The sequence below is a fragment of the Macaca fascicularis genome, chromosome 1 (genome assembly GCF_037993035.2).
Source record: "Macaca fascicularis isolate 582-1 chromosome 1, T2T-MFA8v1.1".
In the NCBI taxonomy this organism is placed as follows: domain Eukaryota; kingdom Metazoa; phylum Chordata; class Mammalia; order Primates; family Cercopithecidae; genus Macaca; species Macaca fascicularis.
Genome location: NC_088375.1, coordinates 27590143 through 27607389, shown reverse-complemented (window position 1 = coordinate 27607389; position 17247 = coordinate 27590143). Strand labels below are relative to the sequence as shown.

At 32.9% G+C, this 17247-nt stretch overlaps 1 protein-coding gene across 3 annotated transcripts in view; it reads left to right on the top strand.

The window, feature by feature from the left end:
• KIFAP3 (kinesin associated protein 3) overlaps nucleotides 1-17247 on the top strand; it is a 146877-nt gene that overhangs the window by 98322 nt on the left and 31308 nt on the right. For all 3 annotated transcript variants that reach the window (XM_005539956.5, XM_065523512.2, XM_045392570.3), the window contains exons 18-19: nucleotides 8112-8301; nucleotides 15290-15389. In XM_005539956.5, the coding sequence (XP_005540013.1) occupies nucleotides 8112-8301; nucleotides 15290-15389 (290 nt within the window). The remainder of the gene's footprint in view (nucleotides 1-8111; nucleotides 8302-15289; nucleotides 15390-17247) is intronic.

Below are 17247 nucleotides of genomic sequence, written 5' to 3'. Positions count from 1 at the left end.
AATGTAGCTTTAAATGTAGCTTCTACATCACCCGTTGTTATGATCTCTGCAGAGATAACACAGGCAGAGTTATCTTTGTGTCAGAGAGAAAAGGTGGACTTATTAATAATCTTGCCAGTAAGGGAGAGCACTTTAAAAAGTATCTTACAACATCTTGAAAAGAAGTTACAGAGAAGGTTTTATAGGGTTAGGGTTAGCGTTAGAACTCAAACTTTCAAGAGCAGGGCATGGGTAAATGCTGGTCACTTTTAATTGGCATGCAAGTTGGATGTGGGAGTAGTGATTTTCAAGTGAATTGTTGGCAGAAATTTCTAAAATCTTCTCTTTCCAGACCAAGCAGAACTGGTTCTTGCTTGTTCTTGGTAAATTTTTTTATTTCCCAGTGTGAGTTTGATTTTTGTTTCCCATATAGTCTAATTGGGTTTAATGAGATAAATTTAGTTAACCCTCTTTTATAGTTCATTTTTATATTGCATAAACCAAAAGGCAGACATTTAGGATATTTTTCCAACCTGTTAGAATTTAAGCATATACACACATAATTTTATACATAAATGTGTGTGTTTCCTACCTGTTATGCATGTTACTTTGTTTTTTTTAAATTGGCAACAGTTGGACTTAAAAGAACCCACACATAGTATGAAAAAAATTACGATTTCTTACTTAAATACATTTTATTTAGTTATTTCTTTTATTTTGTGGTCAAGACTAAAGGTCAACACTTGGGGCAGTCTTATTGAGAAATAGATAGTATGTGCATAAAAATCAACAACTTTATTATGTATGTTAAATTATGTCTATGTCTATCGATATTACTGGAATAAATATTTTTTAAGATATAACAAGTGTCTTGTTAGCAGCTACCACCGTAACGTTAATGAGCAACTAAATTACTCCAGACTTGCTTTAATTTTGTATGAAAAATTACATTAAATAAACCATATTACAGTCTCAATTAGGGGGCTGCCACATTAAAGGAAAAAGGAAAATCTGTTTTCCATCAGTTATGTTAGAACACAAAGCAGATCTATGTTGCTCTGTGTTATCCTATAGTGTGTTAATCAGATACAAGGTGTGACGGAAGCCAGTGACAGAGTTTTCATGATAGTGAACAGGCTCTGATAATAGGCTAGTTAAGGCTTCATAATGTTTCGGTGGTTAACTAATAAACAAAATGATGTAGGACTTCAAAAAGGATGGTACATTCCATGTAAAATCAAACCATCAGTCTTTCACAACACTTTAGAATTTATGGATACTAAGTGCTTAAAATCATAATGTCAGGAGCTGAGAAGAGAAAGAAATAAAAAACAAAGCATGTTTTTCTTTAAATACAAGTCTCAAAGCCAGGACACCAGGGTATACTCCTTGTGAAAAGAAGTATTTCAAAAATGAAGAAAAAACTGTAATCCTAGAGTATTTCCACAAAGGCTTTGGATAGGTTTTGATGACATACCTTAACTGTGATTCAGCTGTGACATCCCTGAATTCTCATAATTATTTTCTGATATGGGGCTGGAGGTAGAGGGGAGTGAATAATAAGAAGGGACTAGAGATTGGTGGATGGGGTTGAGAGAATTGATTTTAATGATATATGTTGATTAAAATTTTTTGACACTGGGTTTTCATTTAAGAATTGCTTGTTAACTTTTTAAAAGAAACTCCTATCCTACCAGTATTTTTTAGTTATTTGGGATAGTTATTTCAACACCTTTATGAATTCATGGTATAAATCATCGGTTTTTATTTATAGAATGTTAGAGCTTAAGTATATCTTAGGTTTGTTTCATTTTACAAATGAAGAATCTGAGACCAAAAGAGATTAGAATACCTTTAAAAGGTTGCATAATTCAGTTAATATCAGAGCTAGAACCAGAGCCCAGGTCTCCTGACTCCTAATCCAGTGTTCTTTATATTATACAATACCATATTATTAATAGCTATAAATGCAGATGCTGAAACACAGAGAAACTCACTTTGCCATGGTTACTAAACTATATTCATTGAGGATTCCCAGAGCACATACAGAAGATAGAGATTCCCAAATGATGGTCCATAGGAATATGATACAGCAAATTGTCACTGAAATGGAAAAGGGAAAAATATTGAAAAGGAAAGGTTAGTCCACGAGGGGGATATAATGTTGCTAACATGTTTTATTTTGGGAAAGTACTGTATGTCTTTACTTTGAGATTCTTTCTCACATTTTTTAGTCTGCAAATGACCCTTCTTTAATAAAACAGGAATAGTAGGTGGCAGTTGATTTACTTTTAATATTTGTCCCCAAAATGTGCTTTTGAACCTTTCCTGAAGTCCAAAACCATTGTCTTAGCCTATTAATTCACTGTACTTGGTAAATAGAATCTCAACAGCCATAAGCTAAAGTATTTCATTTTCAAGAAATCTGGTAAACCTTTCCAGAAACATAAACATAAATGGTCAGCATTATACAGCAAAACAATGCTATTTCATTTGATTCTAAGTAATGTTTACTACTAAGGAAAAAGAGAAGTAAAAAAGTTTTAATGAATATTGTGTTCCTTATGGCATATTTCATTCTAAGTTGCTTTATTTGGTAAACAGTTGAAAACCTGAGGCAACATTATCACAAAGTAGAGCAAACTTTTATGGCACAAGTCCAATATCTTAATAATGTTTCATACTTAGCCTGTAAATGTTTTAAACACATATTTTAAAATATTTTCCAAAGTTATCCATTAATATTGGAGTTGAGAAAGTCATTGAAAACTGGTGGGATATAGCAGTTATTGTGGTTCTATCTTGCTGAAGTTTTTATAGGTATTTTTCCTGTAATTTTCCATTTTCAACAATGAAAATATACTTTTATAATCATGAAACTCCAAATATTATTTCAGAGTTATGTTATGACTCTTTAAGACTTTAAATGGAGAAACTTTTAAGGCTTTCATACTGTTAAGCCGAGGTTTTGGGGTTTTTTTTTTTTTTGCCATTTTCCATCTATAATCTATAACAAAGAACCATACATACATGTTTAATTTCAAGGCCACCTCTTATGAAAACTCTGCTTGCCAATGTAGTAGATTCATCATAGTAGGATTCTGGAATCATTGTTGGATCTTTTGCAGGATATAATTTTCAATATCCTAAATACACAGTTTGGTACAGAGTAGTGTGCTGTGTCGTATTTCCTGAGAGAAGAGTTGTTTTGCTTCTTTTCTAGAGCTGAGAAAATAACCATGGTATTTTTACTGTGATCCTGTAAACAATAATGCATGTTAATTAGTATGTTAGTCATAGAAATTAAACCTATTATTTTATAGTACAAAATGCTTAAAAGTTAGAATACAATTATTTTAAGTAAGAAAACGATAATACAATCTATATCATTGCTACCATACTTTTTAGGCTTATAATGTCAAGAGATGCACTGGTTGTATACAGTAAATTCAATCAAAAACTGATAAAAGAGAGGTGAAAATTTTAAAGGAATGTGTAAGGGCAGTCATTACATTTGGTGCTAGGTTCTGTACTAACTCACTGTCTTAGAAGATCAGTTTTACCAAGAAAGTATCAAAAGTTAGCCATGGATGCTTATGGATATTTTTGGTTTGTGTGTTTGGACTTTTGTCAGATAGATTTGGTAATCTCTTTTTAAACTGAGCCTTGTATGTATAAGTTTTTTAATAAGAATAATGATGTGAGCTCGTAGGGTGATCAGAAGGCTAAAGTTAGAAGGGCAATTGTTTATGACGAAACTTCTTTGTTATACATTTTTACATTTATTAGATATATTTTTGTTATTGTTAGGATAATCTTAAAAGAGGATGTGAAATGATAACTCAGAGTAAGCAGGATTTTTGGTTTTGCAAAGCATTACTTCCTAGGCTAAATACATTTTGTGGAAATGTAGTTTAAGGATATTGTTATTTTAAATATTACCTACCTCTGTAACATTTCACAGCTATTAGTAGGAGTCAAGTTTTACTCTTAGTGGAATAGCAGACCCCATATTTTATATGCTTTGGGCACTTGACTGAATTTTAACTCCTATTCTTACACCAGAAATGAGTATGCTTGAAATTTAAATTGCAATGAAATCATCAGATCATATGATTTTTCTGTCTTTTTCCTTGAATGAATACCTCTTCGTTCAGATAATTCAATCAGATTTAAATTTTTCTACCAAAATGAAAAATTAGTTTTATGCCTCTTCCCAAGTGAAACAAGCTACTATTCTTTAAAAAAATAACATTCAAATTAGTTCTGTATTTAATGTGGACTTACTAGGATTTCTAATATTTTATAAAGCATATTCTGAGAGTTTTGGTAACCTGTAACTAACTTATTTTTTTTAAAAAAAGCCAATTAGTATGGACAATTTCTTGTCCACATTATCATTTTGCTTTTTAATATATTAAATGTCTTACCCCAATGGATATAATAAATTTATCCTTTCTTTCTACTGTGTGGTTATGTGATCTCTCTTTGTAATTATCTGGCCATTTCTAATACGACAATATCTTTCTGCAGCTAACTTTAATTGAGCACATACACAGACACACAAGGCAACAAAAAGTGTACTCTTGTGAAGTTGTATGAATCTTAAAGAGGTTCACAGTTATATTTAGCATTTAGGCTAAATAACTTTGAAGCTGATCATATGCCTATATTACACAATGAGGCATCGCTTGGTATTTTATTTAAGTTTGGAAGCCCAAAGCGAACCACAAAACTGCTTGTAACAACATCTCTGTGCATATTATTTTTCAATTCCCTCTTTCCCCAATACCCTCCCAAGTATAGCCAGCTCAGTAAGAGCATGACTGAGAATACGATGGGATAATATACTTACCAGACCAGAAGCTACTTCTTCCCATATCACTGCTTGGTCAACGACTTCCTCCCATATCACTGTTTACTTACAAAATCTTAGAGCTGAAAGTTGTCCCTGGGGGTTATTTGTTATATTCTCATTCAATGAAGAAGCCGTTTTGCAGGAACCCTGAAAATATTCATTTATCCTCTGTTTAACTGCCTCTTCCACGTTGCTAGCCTGAGGCTTACAGTGCTGTAGTAGCCACAGCCAGCTGTGTTCCCTGGATCAAGTTACTTCAGTGTTCTGGGCCTCATTTTCTCATTTGTAAGATGTTGATAATTATAGTACTTATTTCAGAGAGCCGTTACCTGAATTAATTAAGGTAATGGCTAACATTTATTAAGTGTTCTCAATATAAGTTAACTAAATACTTTATATGTATTATCTCCTTTTGGCAGAATAATTTGTGTGTGATCAGTGATTGAGTGGTTGTATAAATTACCATCACATTCAGTCACTGTGACCACATCGATAATACTAAGGAGGTATGGCATTTGGATTTATTATTTATATCTGAATAGTCAATTTCAAGTATAGTTTAGTGTAACAGATGTAACTGAGGTAAAGATCTTCAGTTGTTTAATTATGAAAACTATCAGTTGAATAAAAAATGTCTATTTTTTACGTAATGTTTATGATAGCTCTTAATTTTATGCAACTTAATTTTAAATAATAACATTAGGAAATAGATTGACGGCTAATAGAAATGTTAATAGATAACTATTAGAAAAGAAGTCCCGGTGGCTCACGCCTGTAATCCCAGCACTTTGGGAGGCCGAGGCAGGCAGATTACCTGAGGTCAGGAGTTCAAGACCAGCCTGGCCAACATGGTGAAACCCCATCTCTACCAAAAATACAAAAATTAGCTGGGTGGTGGTGGCAGGCACCTGTAATCCCAGCTATTCTGGAGGCTGAGGCACAAGAATCACTTTAACCCAGGAGGCAGAGGTTTCAGTGAGCTGAGATCGTGTCACTGCACTCCAGCATGGGTAACAGCAAGACTCCATCTCAACAAAAAAAAAAAAAGGAAAAAGAAAAGAAGTCCCATTATGTGTATATACCCAAAGGAATATACATTGTTCTACCATAAAGAGACATGCACGTGCATGTTCATTGCAGCACTGTTTACAATAACAAAGACTTGTAATCAACCTAAATGCCCGTCAACAGTAGACTGGCTAGAGAAAATGTTGTACATATATACCATGGACTCAGCCATAAAAAAGAACGAGATCTTGTCCTTTGCAGCAACATGGATGGAACTGGAGGCCATTATCCTAAGTAAACTAACACAGGAACAGAAAACCAAATACCACATGTTCTCACTCATATATGCGTGCTAAACACTGAGTACACTTGAACACAAAGAAGGGAACAACAGACATCAGGACCTACTTAAGGGTAGAGGGTGGGAGGACAGCAAGGACTGAAAAACTACCTATTTGGGTACTATGCTTATTACCTGGGTGACAATCTGTACACCAAACCCCCATGATACACAGTTTACCTGTATAACAAATCCGCACATGTATCCCTGAACCTAAAATAAAAATTAAAAAGAAAATAAAGTTTAATAATTTGGTAGCAAAATTGTCACTAGCAGTACTATAGTCAAAAAATATCCTCTACCTTCCCCAACTTCAGTTGAAGGGAGCGTCTGTGTATTTTTTAAATGTACAGTATAGAATATACAATCTGACAACTGACACTGCTGGGATTTGCTGATAATGTGAAACTTGAACAAGTTATAATTTTAACAAGAAAATTACAATAATAATTACATTTATTATAAAATTACAGATTTTATTTTTATCCCAGAAATGTATTCTGTGATAGTGATTTTGATTTGAGTCTCAGCTTGAGTTGAAATTGCTTAGCATTTGACTAAAATATATATTTGGTCTACCTCTTAGTTTTTGTGATCACCTTAATAGTGCTATTACCCTACATCCCTCTAACTCCTTTTTGACCGCTGTAACCAAATGTGTTTAAAGATATGACAGAGGAATTTAAAACCAAGAACTCTAACAATGACATGAAATATCTGAAGCCCTTTATTTTCTATCCATGCTATCATTTCTGCTGTCCATAAAGCAATACACTAATCAGTAGTAGCTGCACCCTATGGGACAAGTAGAAGATGGAGAAGTTCTGCTGTAGCTTACAGTAATTTGCCTATTTGTCCTTCAAAATCATTCACCAAGAACTTTCTCTCTGACAAGTGTTACAGATACACCTGTCAGTGAATAACCTAATCTTGCTCCATAGGAGTTTATGATCAAAACAAGAAGCATTTAAAGAACTAATTACAACTAAATAAGATCATTAATTTGTGGTTGGAACAAAAATTAAATTCAATTCTGGTATTTGTTTTCTGTAGTAAACCATTTTAGCAGCTAAAATAATACTTAATAGTGCTTTCCCCCTAGTGTTATCTAGACTAAAAGATACAGCAAAATATGTCATTTTATGGTAACTACCTGTCATTAGTGCCACAAATGCAGTTGACTCTTGAACAACCCAGATGTTAGGGGACCAATACCCCTACACAGTTGAAAATCCATGTATAACTTTTAACTCCCCTAAAACATAAACTAATAGCCTACTGTTAACTGGAAGCCTTACTAATAGCGTAAACAGTTGATTAAAACATATTTTATATATGTATTATATACTGTATTCTCAAAGTAAGCTAGAGAAAGGAATGTTTTAAAGAAAATCATAAGGAAGAGAAAATATATTTACTATTCACCAAGTGGAAGTGAATCATCATAAAGATCTTCATCCTTGTTGTCTTCACATTGAGTAGGCTGAGGAGGAGAAAGGAGAGCTTGGTTTTGCTGTCTCAAGGATGGCAGAGGTGGAACAAAAATCTATGTATAAGTGGACCTGTGCAATTCAAATCCATTTTGTTCTAAGGGCAAATGTAATTACAGTCACAAGAACTCTTTGGAAACTGAAGTCTTACTGCTTGCTTAAATTCTGGCAATATTTATGTAATAAGAACTTATGAAATTTGAACTTTTCTAGTGTTTGCCATTGCCATTAGTAATCAATAATACAAACACAGACTTCTTTATGTATGTAATTGCTTTTCGTTGGCTATTATATAAAATAATTCTGAACAGGTATTTTTAATGCTTCCTCTGACCCAATGAAGGCCCCCCAAAATTCTCAAGAGATAAAAATATTGCTGTCTGAGTGCCAAGTGAGTTAGCTTATATAATAACCGTTAACTGTTTGTTTTCAACAGGAATATGATGAAGAATGGGCTAAGAAAATTCAGAGTGAAAAGTTTCGCTGGCATAACTCCCAGTGGCTGGAGATGGTAGAGAGTCGTCAGATGGACGAGAGTGAGCAGTACTTGTATGGTGATGATCGAATTGAGCCATACATTCATGAAGGAGATATTCTCGAAAGACCTGACCTTTTCTACAACTCAGGTGATAAACAAAGCGAAAATAAACAGTTTATATGCTATGAATAGAGATTTTAGTCTGCCAGCCTTGCACATTCCCAAGTTTAATTAGCACTTCTTTTACTTTATGAATGGTCTTCTGCTAATGATTTTAGATGTAACATCTATATATAAAAAGCAAACCTATTAACTTACCATTTTTTTCCAAGTTAGTCTTTAATGGAATCTCCATAAAAGGCTGTAGCCAGGAAAATTAATTGTTCTTAGAAGTTTATTACTTGATAGAATGTGTAACTTAAATGGACAACTTCAAGATTTCTGACTTCTGTTCAAAAATGTAATATTCATTTTTCTTCTGCATTTATTAAATGCATAATTTATTAATTCATCTTTTGTTTTCCAAAGTATTTAATCTTAACAGTTTAATTTTGCCATGGTTTTGCTTTAGTTTCAAACTACCAAGCTCTATATGGTAACTTGGGGAAGATTTAGACACTTTAGAGCAATTGTTTATTCTTTCTAAACTATGCTAATGTTTTCAAGGTAAAATTTAATATTTATGTAAATCTTACATGTATTATAACCTTTTTGATTCTGCATTACTACCTTTTTCCAAAGATGAGTTTGACACAAAGATTGGTAAGTTTTTGCATATTCTAGCTTCCACTATTTTGTACTGTTGCCAACATTAATATTACTTCATTGAAGTCATTTAATTGAGAAGAAGGAAAGGATTTCTATAATAATTAAGATCTCTAGCAAGTTCAAGATAAAAATCATTAAAGTGATTATATCTGAATTAGTGACTCACTTTTTTTTACCATGTATTTCTACCATGCATTTAGTGTTCTCAATATATGTTGTCTAAATATTTTGTGTATTATCTCATTTTATCTGAACAATTTGATCAATGATTGGATGATTATGTAAATTACTATTACATCTGATCACTGTACTCACATTAATAATATCACTCACATTTTCATTCATGTGTTTTCTTAATTGTGTATTGTGCAAATTTTCCATAGATATTATGTATTATTTTTGTATTTGGTATAGATATTTAAATCATGGAAAACTTATGCTTTACTCTGAAAATCAAATAGATTTCTTCCTAACTGAACTTTACAGTAGTTATGAAATGTTGCTTTGTGTTTCAAACCAGATGGAGTAGATCATTAATTTCAACCAAACAGAATTTCTTAGTTCAGTAATGGCAAACAGCTGTTACTTACATATTCAGTATTCATGAAGTAAGATGATGTAAAATATATATGATACGAACTTTTTTGTTAATAGAAATCAGAATATTCTTGGAATCAAGTTTCTTGCTTTGAAGGTTGATAGCTACCTTTCATAATGAATCAATTACCAGTTTCCAAAACCAGATAAAGCTATTAACCACCTCAGTATTCATCATTGTTGTTTTAATACAATTAAAATTTCAGAACAGATTTCTAAAAAGTTATACCACATTTCCAAAATTAAATTAACCTCTTAAAGTGAAAATCCTAAATATTTTTCTGATACTTTAAAATGTATAAGTTATGCTTTTGTGAGAAAACAGTTATGTATATTTTCATATACCAAAACTTAGAAACATTTAGTTTTTTTTTAATCTGTAGCCTGATATGATAGACATTTGACAGTAGAAATTACATGCTGTGAGTCTAAAACTAAATTTCTTATAGCAAGCAATTTTTTTTAGTTTAGTAATTATTTTACATACATCATTTTCCATGGATAGTCCATGGGCTAAATGAATCTCTGTAGCATTTCTTGATGTGTCTCATGGAAATCTAGATAATATCAGCCTCCTTTCCTTTATTGTGTATGATTGTATCATCAAAAAACATCAGATAAATGTGTACTACTGCAGATTTGTTTGAATGCTTGAGCCATGTTTCTAAGCCTCTGGGTCTCCCTGAAAATTTAGGCTGTTTCTGATAAGAACAGCTTTAGCGGCTTTTCAGTCACAGAGGTTAAACTGAGTGGCTCGTAATTCCCTGGGTCTCATCTTTTACTTTAAAATGAAATGGCATCTGCTATTTTCTAGTCATTAGCATCACTCTGTATTTTTAGACTATTTAATAGTCAAATGTGAATGATTCTCCCATGTTTTTAAAAAAAATCTTAGTATTATCATGTGAAATACAAAACTAGCATCTTCTTTAGTTACAGTACTTTTTCCTTAGTCTAAAATTATTGTGATTGTAGTCACTAATTAATGTCCTTTGCTATCATGAAAATGAAGCTGTTTTCTTTAGTACTTTTACCCATAGAGGAAATATTTTGTCATTTATAAAGCCGTATTGCTACGACATATGTCTAAATGACTTTTTATTTTTTAATTGTTCTTCATTAATTGTAGTGAATCTTACTCTTAGTATGTGAATATATTACTGGAATATGAAGCTGAAAATGGTTTGTTCTATCTCAGGAATATTGTAAAAACCATAGTTTTCATTTACCTGTGTATTTCTGTGATGTGTCTTGTAAAGTATAGTCAAATAAATTATTAATAAGATGTATCATTTTACTTATTTCTTTTTCTCATATTCTATACTATTGACATCTATTTTCTCCCATACAGTCACAATTTCACCTTTAGTTCATATGATATGAATTTTATATTATTGTGCCCAATATCATATATTATATTTTATATAATAAAAATATAATTTTGATATTATATATTATTATATGTCCAATATTATATATATTACTGTGCCCAATATTATATTTTCATTTGACTTTAAGAAATAAAAAGAGGTCGGGCATGGTGGCTCACAGCTCTAATGCCAGCACTTTGGGAGGCCAAGGCAGGAGGGTTGCTTGAGGCCAGGAGTTCAAGACTAGCCTGGTCAATGTAACGAGACTTCATCTCTACCAAAAAAAGGAAAAGAAAAAGAAATTACCCAGGCATAGTGGCATGTGCCTGTAGTCCCACCTACTCAGAAGGCTGAGGTGAGGGGATTACTTGAGTCTTAAGAACTCTGGATTGTAATGAGCTATGCCAATCATGTGTCCCCACTAAGTTCAGCATCATTATGGTGACCTCCTGGGAGTTGGAGACTACCAGATTGCCTAAGGAAGGGTGATCTGGCCCAGATCCAACAAGGATTAAGTCAAAACTCCCAGGCTGACCAGTAGTGAGATCATGCCTGTGAACAGCCACTGCACTCCAACCTGGGCCAATTATTAATAGCAAGACCCTGTCTCTTTAACAAAAAAGTTGGCCAGGCATGGTGGCTCATGCTTGTAAACCCAGCACTTTGGGTGGCCGAGGCAAGTGGATCACTTGAGGTCAGGAGTTCAAGACCAGCCTAGCCAACATGGTGAAACCCCGGCTCTACTGAAAATACAAAAATTAGCCAGATGTGGTAGCACACGCCTGTAATCCCAGCTACTCGGGAGGCTGAGACAGGAGAATCGCTTAAACCCAGGAGGCAGAGGTTGCAGTGCGGCAAGATCACGCCACTACCTACCAGCCTGGAAACAAAGCGAGACTCCATCTCCAAAAGAAAAAGAGTTAAAAAAAAAAAAAAAAAAAAAGAACTGTATTTCAGTAAGAATATATGATATACAAGATAATACATAAGAAGATATTGAGTTTTTGTATTTTTTTTAATTCACAATGTTTATAAGCTAGTTTTTTAAAACTGGCTTTCAGAAATCAGAAGGTTGATAAATTACCTGTGTTGACAACAAATTTGCTTTGGTTTCATCACTGTTCTAATATATGCTCTGTTTTGTTCATAACTGTCTTTATCATCTTACTTGGGGCATCTCAGAAAGGTGTACTTTATAACTGGGGTCTAAAAGGTTTTATATAATTGAGTAATGTAAATGTGTATAATACTCTATAGCTTAGAGGGTTATGGTGTATATCATCTGTGTTTCCTGTTTGTTCTCTGGTCATTTAAATGTTACATGAAATACTTTAGTTCCTTATTAGTATCTTTGAAACAACAAGTTTAGAGTAGGAATTTAAGACACTCCTAGATTTATTTGGAGAATAAATAAGAAGCTGTGATTCTTTTTTAATATTTCCCTAAAGGAATTAATTTTGGTGGAACAATGTTAAGAAAACATAGATATTTTCAAAGAAGTTGAGATGCTTGAGATGAGAGGCTTTAATGGAATCTTTATACCTCATTCTAGTAAAGAAAGATTACTCACATGTCAGAGCTGCCTAACTTTTGTCAAGCCTTAAAGGGCACTGTAGAAGCTGCAGCTTTCTGAATCAACCACAGTGTCCTAGGAAAATTAAAAATGAAGTTGGGCACTGTAGCTCACACCTATACTCCCAGCACTTTGGGAGGCTGAGGCAAAAGGGATCTCTGGAGGCCAGAAGTTCAAGACCAGCCTGGGCAATACCCGGTCTCTAAAACAAATTTTAAAAATTAGCCGGATGTTTGAGGCTGCAGTGAGCTATGATTGTACCACTGCACTCCAACCTGTGCAACAGAGCAAGACCCTGTCTGTGTCAAAAAAAAAAAAAAAAAAAAAAAAAAAAACTTCAGAAGTATAAATTTACTCTTTTTATTCACATAAGAGTAGACTTATTATATTATTGGACTAGTTGTATTCTGGGTTTATAAAATTTCTGGCTGAATCTTTAAAGTACAAAATTTTTAATTTGATCTCTATTTGATGATTGCCCATTTTCTAGTGCCCTGTATTCTGTTTATCCTTTTGCTACTCATTGTTCCCTTTGAAGACAATAGGCATTCTGAATCAAAAATAAGATGTTGAGAATTTGGTCAGATTTTTACTTAATTTCTGCCTAACCTGGATCACTTCACTATGTCATACTTTATAAGTATATAGCTTTTTACATAATTCATGTATCTTTTCATTTGTCTTTATTTGTATCTGAAATATTTCTTAGTGTTAAATTATTTTATTTTAATTAGCATGCCAAATATCTCTGTGTGTATTTTCCACGTGTGGCATATAATTTATTTTGGCATTTTACTTAGCTTTGTTCCTCTAAAATTGGCAGGTTTCTTAAACTCTGATTCTCAATTCTTTGGTTTTAATTTAACAGAGGAACTTGTTGATTTTTGTGTTCTTAACCTTGTTAGTTTTAGGCACTTTCACAAAGTCCTAGACATTTTTAAAAAGTTTACCATATAGAATCACAAATTTTTGTATGGCGAGAATCCATATAAAATTGATTTTTTTTTACGTTGCTTTACTGTCAATCTGTGGTGTCTTGTCATTTTCCATGATTTCATTTTTTTATGACTTTTCAGTGTTTAGCTGGTCTTTTTGATTTATAGAAACTTTAACTTCTAGTGCACATAAAAACTGGATTAAATATTACTGACACTTTCAGTAGAAGCTCAAGCAATCTCATATTTTAAAGTTAGTAAAGTAATAGGACAAATACCAAAGGCATCCATTAACAATTTGACAAATAATATGTCATTAATATATGATGTATAACAAATGGATATATATATCAAATGAGTAGTATGGGAGTCTTATGGAAATACAAAGTACCCCACTTAATTCGTTTGCCAACTCTATTACTTAGTTTTACCATTCACTCAATTTTTAAGACCCTTACTCCTAAACAGATTTCATCATTTAACTCTTACCTGCCTTTCCAGACTCAAATCTGTTACACTTCTGCCTCCTCCCCTCCCAAGTAGAATTTTCTGACCCCTCTATAGCTTTTACTGCCTCCACACTCATTTGGTACTTATATCCATTCCTTTTGTATATCATTTATTATAAATTACATTTTTAATTGCATCTTAAGTGTTTGTCTTATATTTCACTTAAACTAAAATTCTTAAAAACAGAGGTTATGTATTGTAAAATTATATATTTCCCACAGGACCTAGCACAGTATTATGCATGTGCTAAGTATAAAATTTGGTGATTGAATAATTTGCCTATACTGTGTGCCAAATGTATAAACAATGTGGTGGGTATGACCTAGCTAACATTTATCTGCAGGCCACTCAACAGCCCAGCATACTTTCAGAAAAGGAAACTTTGAAAGGCCTCAAAGCTATCCAAATAGTTATTACAAAAGCAATATACTAACGTGTTTGTTCTATGCATTGAACAACTCTGCAGCCATCACTTAAATCTTTTTTTTCCTCAGATTCTTTTTATTCTTAACTTACTCATAATTCTATCAAAAATAGGTTATCTAGATTCTTAGATTGGAACAAATGAGAAAGTAGCATAACTATAATCAGGAAAATGTCTTAACAAATACTTAAATTCAGGGAAAGAAGCATTTTATAAGCAAAGAAAAATAACTCAAAAAGCATACTAGTATAGAGCTATTTAGCATAGGTAATCAAATATATCTCTTAACCCTAGGGACTGTACAATATTTAGTATTTATAATGAATATTGAATAATCAAGAAATATTTATGTATAGTATATCCTTTTAAGAATATAAGGAGTATAAACTATATGAAGATTTCTAATGTAAGTTTGTGCATGTATTTTAATGTTTGTCACTTAAACTGTCAAGTATTGCTTATTTAGAAATTCACTTATTTGGTATATCTGATTCCCTAATCATGCTACACTAATAAAGCTGTGAAATACAATAAAGTATTACCTTTGACCAATACCAAACTATTTAATACCTCCTTGCTCATATTTGTTCTGTTTCCTTAGCCTGAACCATCCTTGCTGTCTCTCCCCACTTTGTTTCCCTTCCTTATCTTTTTCTGTCTTTCTTCTCCACAGAAGACCATAAGCCTGCTTGAAGGCAGAGACTAATTCCTCTCTGTAATCGTATAGTACCAAATACACAGTAGATGCTCAATGAATGTTCAGTTATTGTGCTGCATTATTGTGAACCAGTACTTAAAGTACATGTGGTCATCTGTTCACACTCCCGGAGAGAACAACATGTCATGCTAACGTTTTTCTTTATAGATTAAATATACAAGTTATTTTCTTATTGTACTGCTTGATAGACTGGTTTTTCCTTCACATGTGTTTTACTGGTTACCATTTTTTTTCTTTCTAGATGGATTAATTGCCTCTGAAGGAGCCATAAGTCCCGATTTCTTCAATGATTACCACCTTCAAAATGGAGATGTTGTTGGGCAGCATTCATTTCCTGGCAGGTAAAGTTTTACAAGAAAAATCTAATGTGTGGGATCTGTTGCTTTTGGAAAGCTAAAATTCTCTTCGCTCTCCATTTCTCTTCTTTTTCATTAAGGGGGGGAAAACCCTCAATCTTTTCAAGGACTTGTTTGTTTGATTTTAAAGTAACTTACGAAGTCACATTTTCTGTATTTAAAAAACGGAGATCACAAGGCCAGACGCAGTGGCTCATGCCTGTAATCCCAGCACTTTGGGAGACCAAGACGGGCGGATCACGAGGTCAGGAAATCGAGACTTTCCTGGCCAACACGGTGAAACCTTGTCTCTACTAAAAGTACAAAAAATTAGCCGGGCATGGTGGCGGGCGCCTGTAGTCCCAGCTGCTCGGGGAGGCTGAGGCAGGAGAATGGCGTGAACCCAGGAGGCGGAGCTTGCAGTGAGCTGAGATGGCACCACTGCACTCCAGCCTGGGCGACAGAGCGAGACTCCGTCTCAAAAAGAAAAGGGAGATCACAGATCTAAAACAAAACATGCTCTTCAAGTTGGAAAATATAGATTGTCTGTTGACACAAACAATACTTTTGCCTAATTAACGAATGCAGATTGTTTCTGAGTGTTTTCCAAAGCCATTAAAATATAAAATGAGAACACAAGACATGTATTTTAACAATTACCAAAGACATAGCTGTTTTTAAAAAGTTGGTGCTTTTATTAAATTGAAGACTTTTCCTCCCTAGATGGCATTTGCATAAAATATTTAAGAGAAAAAAGAAATCAGGCCAGTATTGTTTTGCAATTATAATAAAGTTCCCCACAGCATATATCCAGCTTTATTACATAATGATATAACAGATTTTTAAAATCTTGCCAGAAAGTATAAATAATATTTTCCTCTTCATACCATTCCTAGAGGTGTAATGTTTTAATTAAGACTGACAGTTGACATTTCACATTAAGCTAGTCCAGTGAACAGATACAGTGTTATTTTCCCTTAAGCCTATTAATTTTTTCATTAAATTATTAATTTATTTTTTCTTCTGAAATTCTACTTTTCATTAGGATAAGCTATTTTCTATATGTAAGATATGTTCATGTATTTTTTTAAATGAACAATACAGTTGCAACCAATGTGTGATAACTCTTAATGATCACTTGTAATGCTATTTTAATCTAATACTAAATTATAATTTCAACCATTATCGATTATCCATTGTATATAATCTGTTTTACAAATACTCATTTATTTTAACTTGCACAGCAACATTTTAAAACAAGTATTATTATATCTGTTTTACTGATGAAGAAATCACAGCTCTAAAAATTCAAGGTTAACTGACCAATTCACACAAGTAGGATGATGGAGCAAAAATTTGAACTCAGGTATATATGTCACCAAAGTTTATGTTCTTTCCAGTATAACATGCTGTCTCATTTGGAGGCAACAAAACATAGTGTAGTGATTTTTAAGCTCTTTTGATCACAACCCACATTAAAAGAAATACCTTTCAAATTTGAATTTAATGCATACATACATATTTGTTTACATACATGTATCTACCTATACATATATGTAAATGTTTTACATATATGTATCTACCTGTATATATGTGTAAAACAAAAATTGCTTAAAGTGGTACTCTACCTGTAATACACAATGATATTTTATTATATTCCATTTCCCGTTTTAAATGCAAATTGCAACCCACTAAATTGATTTTACAACTTGCTGATGGTCATGACCCAAAGTTTAAAAGCATGGTGGAAAATCATAGCAGTATTACATGAAATATAATAACCTTATGTGTAGTTCAGTGTTCTGTAGTGTAGTTTAAATAGTAGCCCTTTAAAAATTGTTTCATCTGTATACTGGACTGTCAT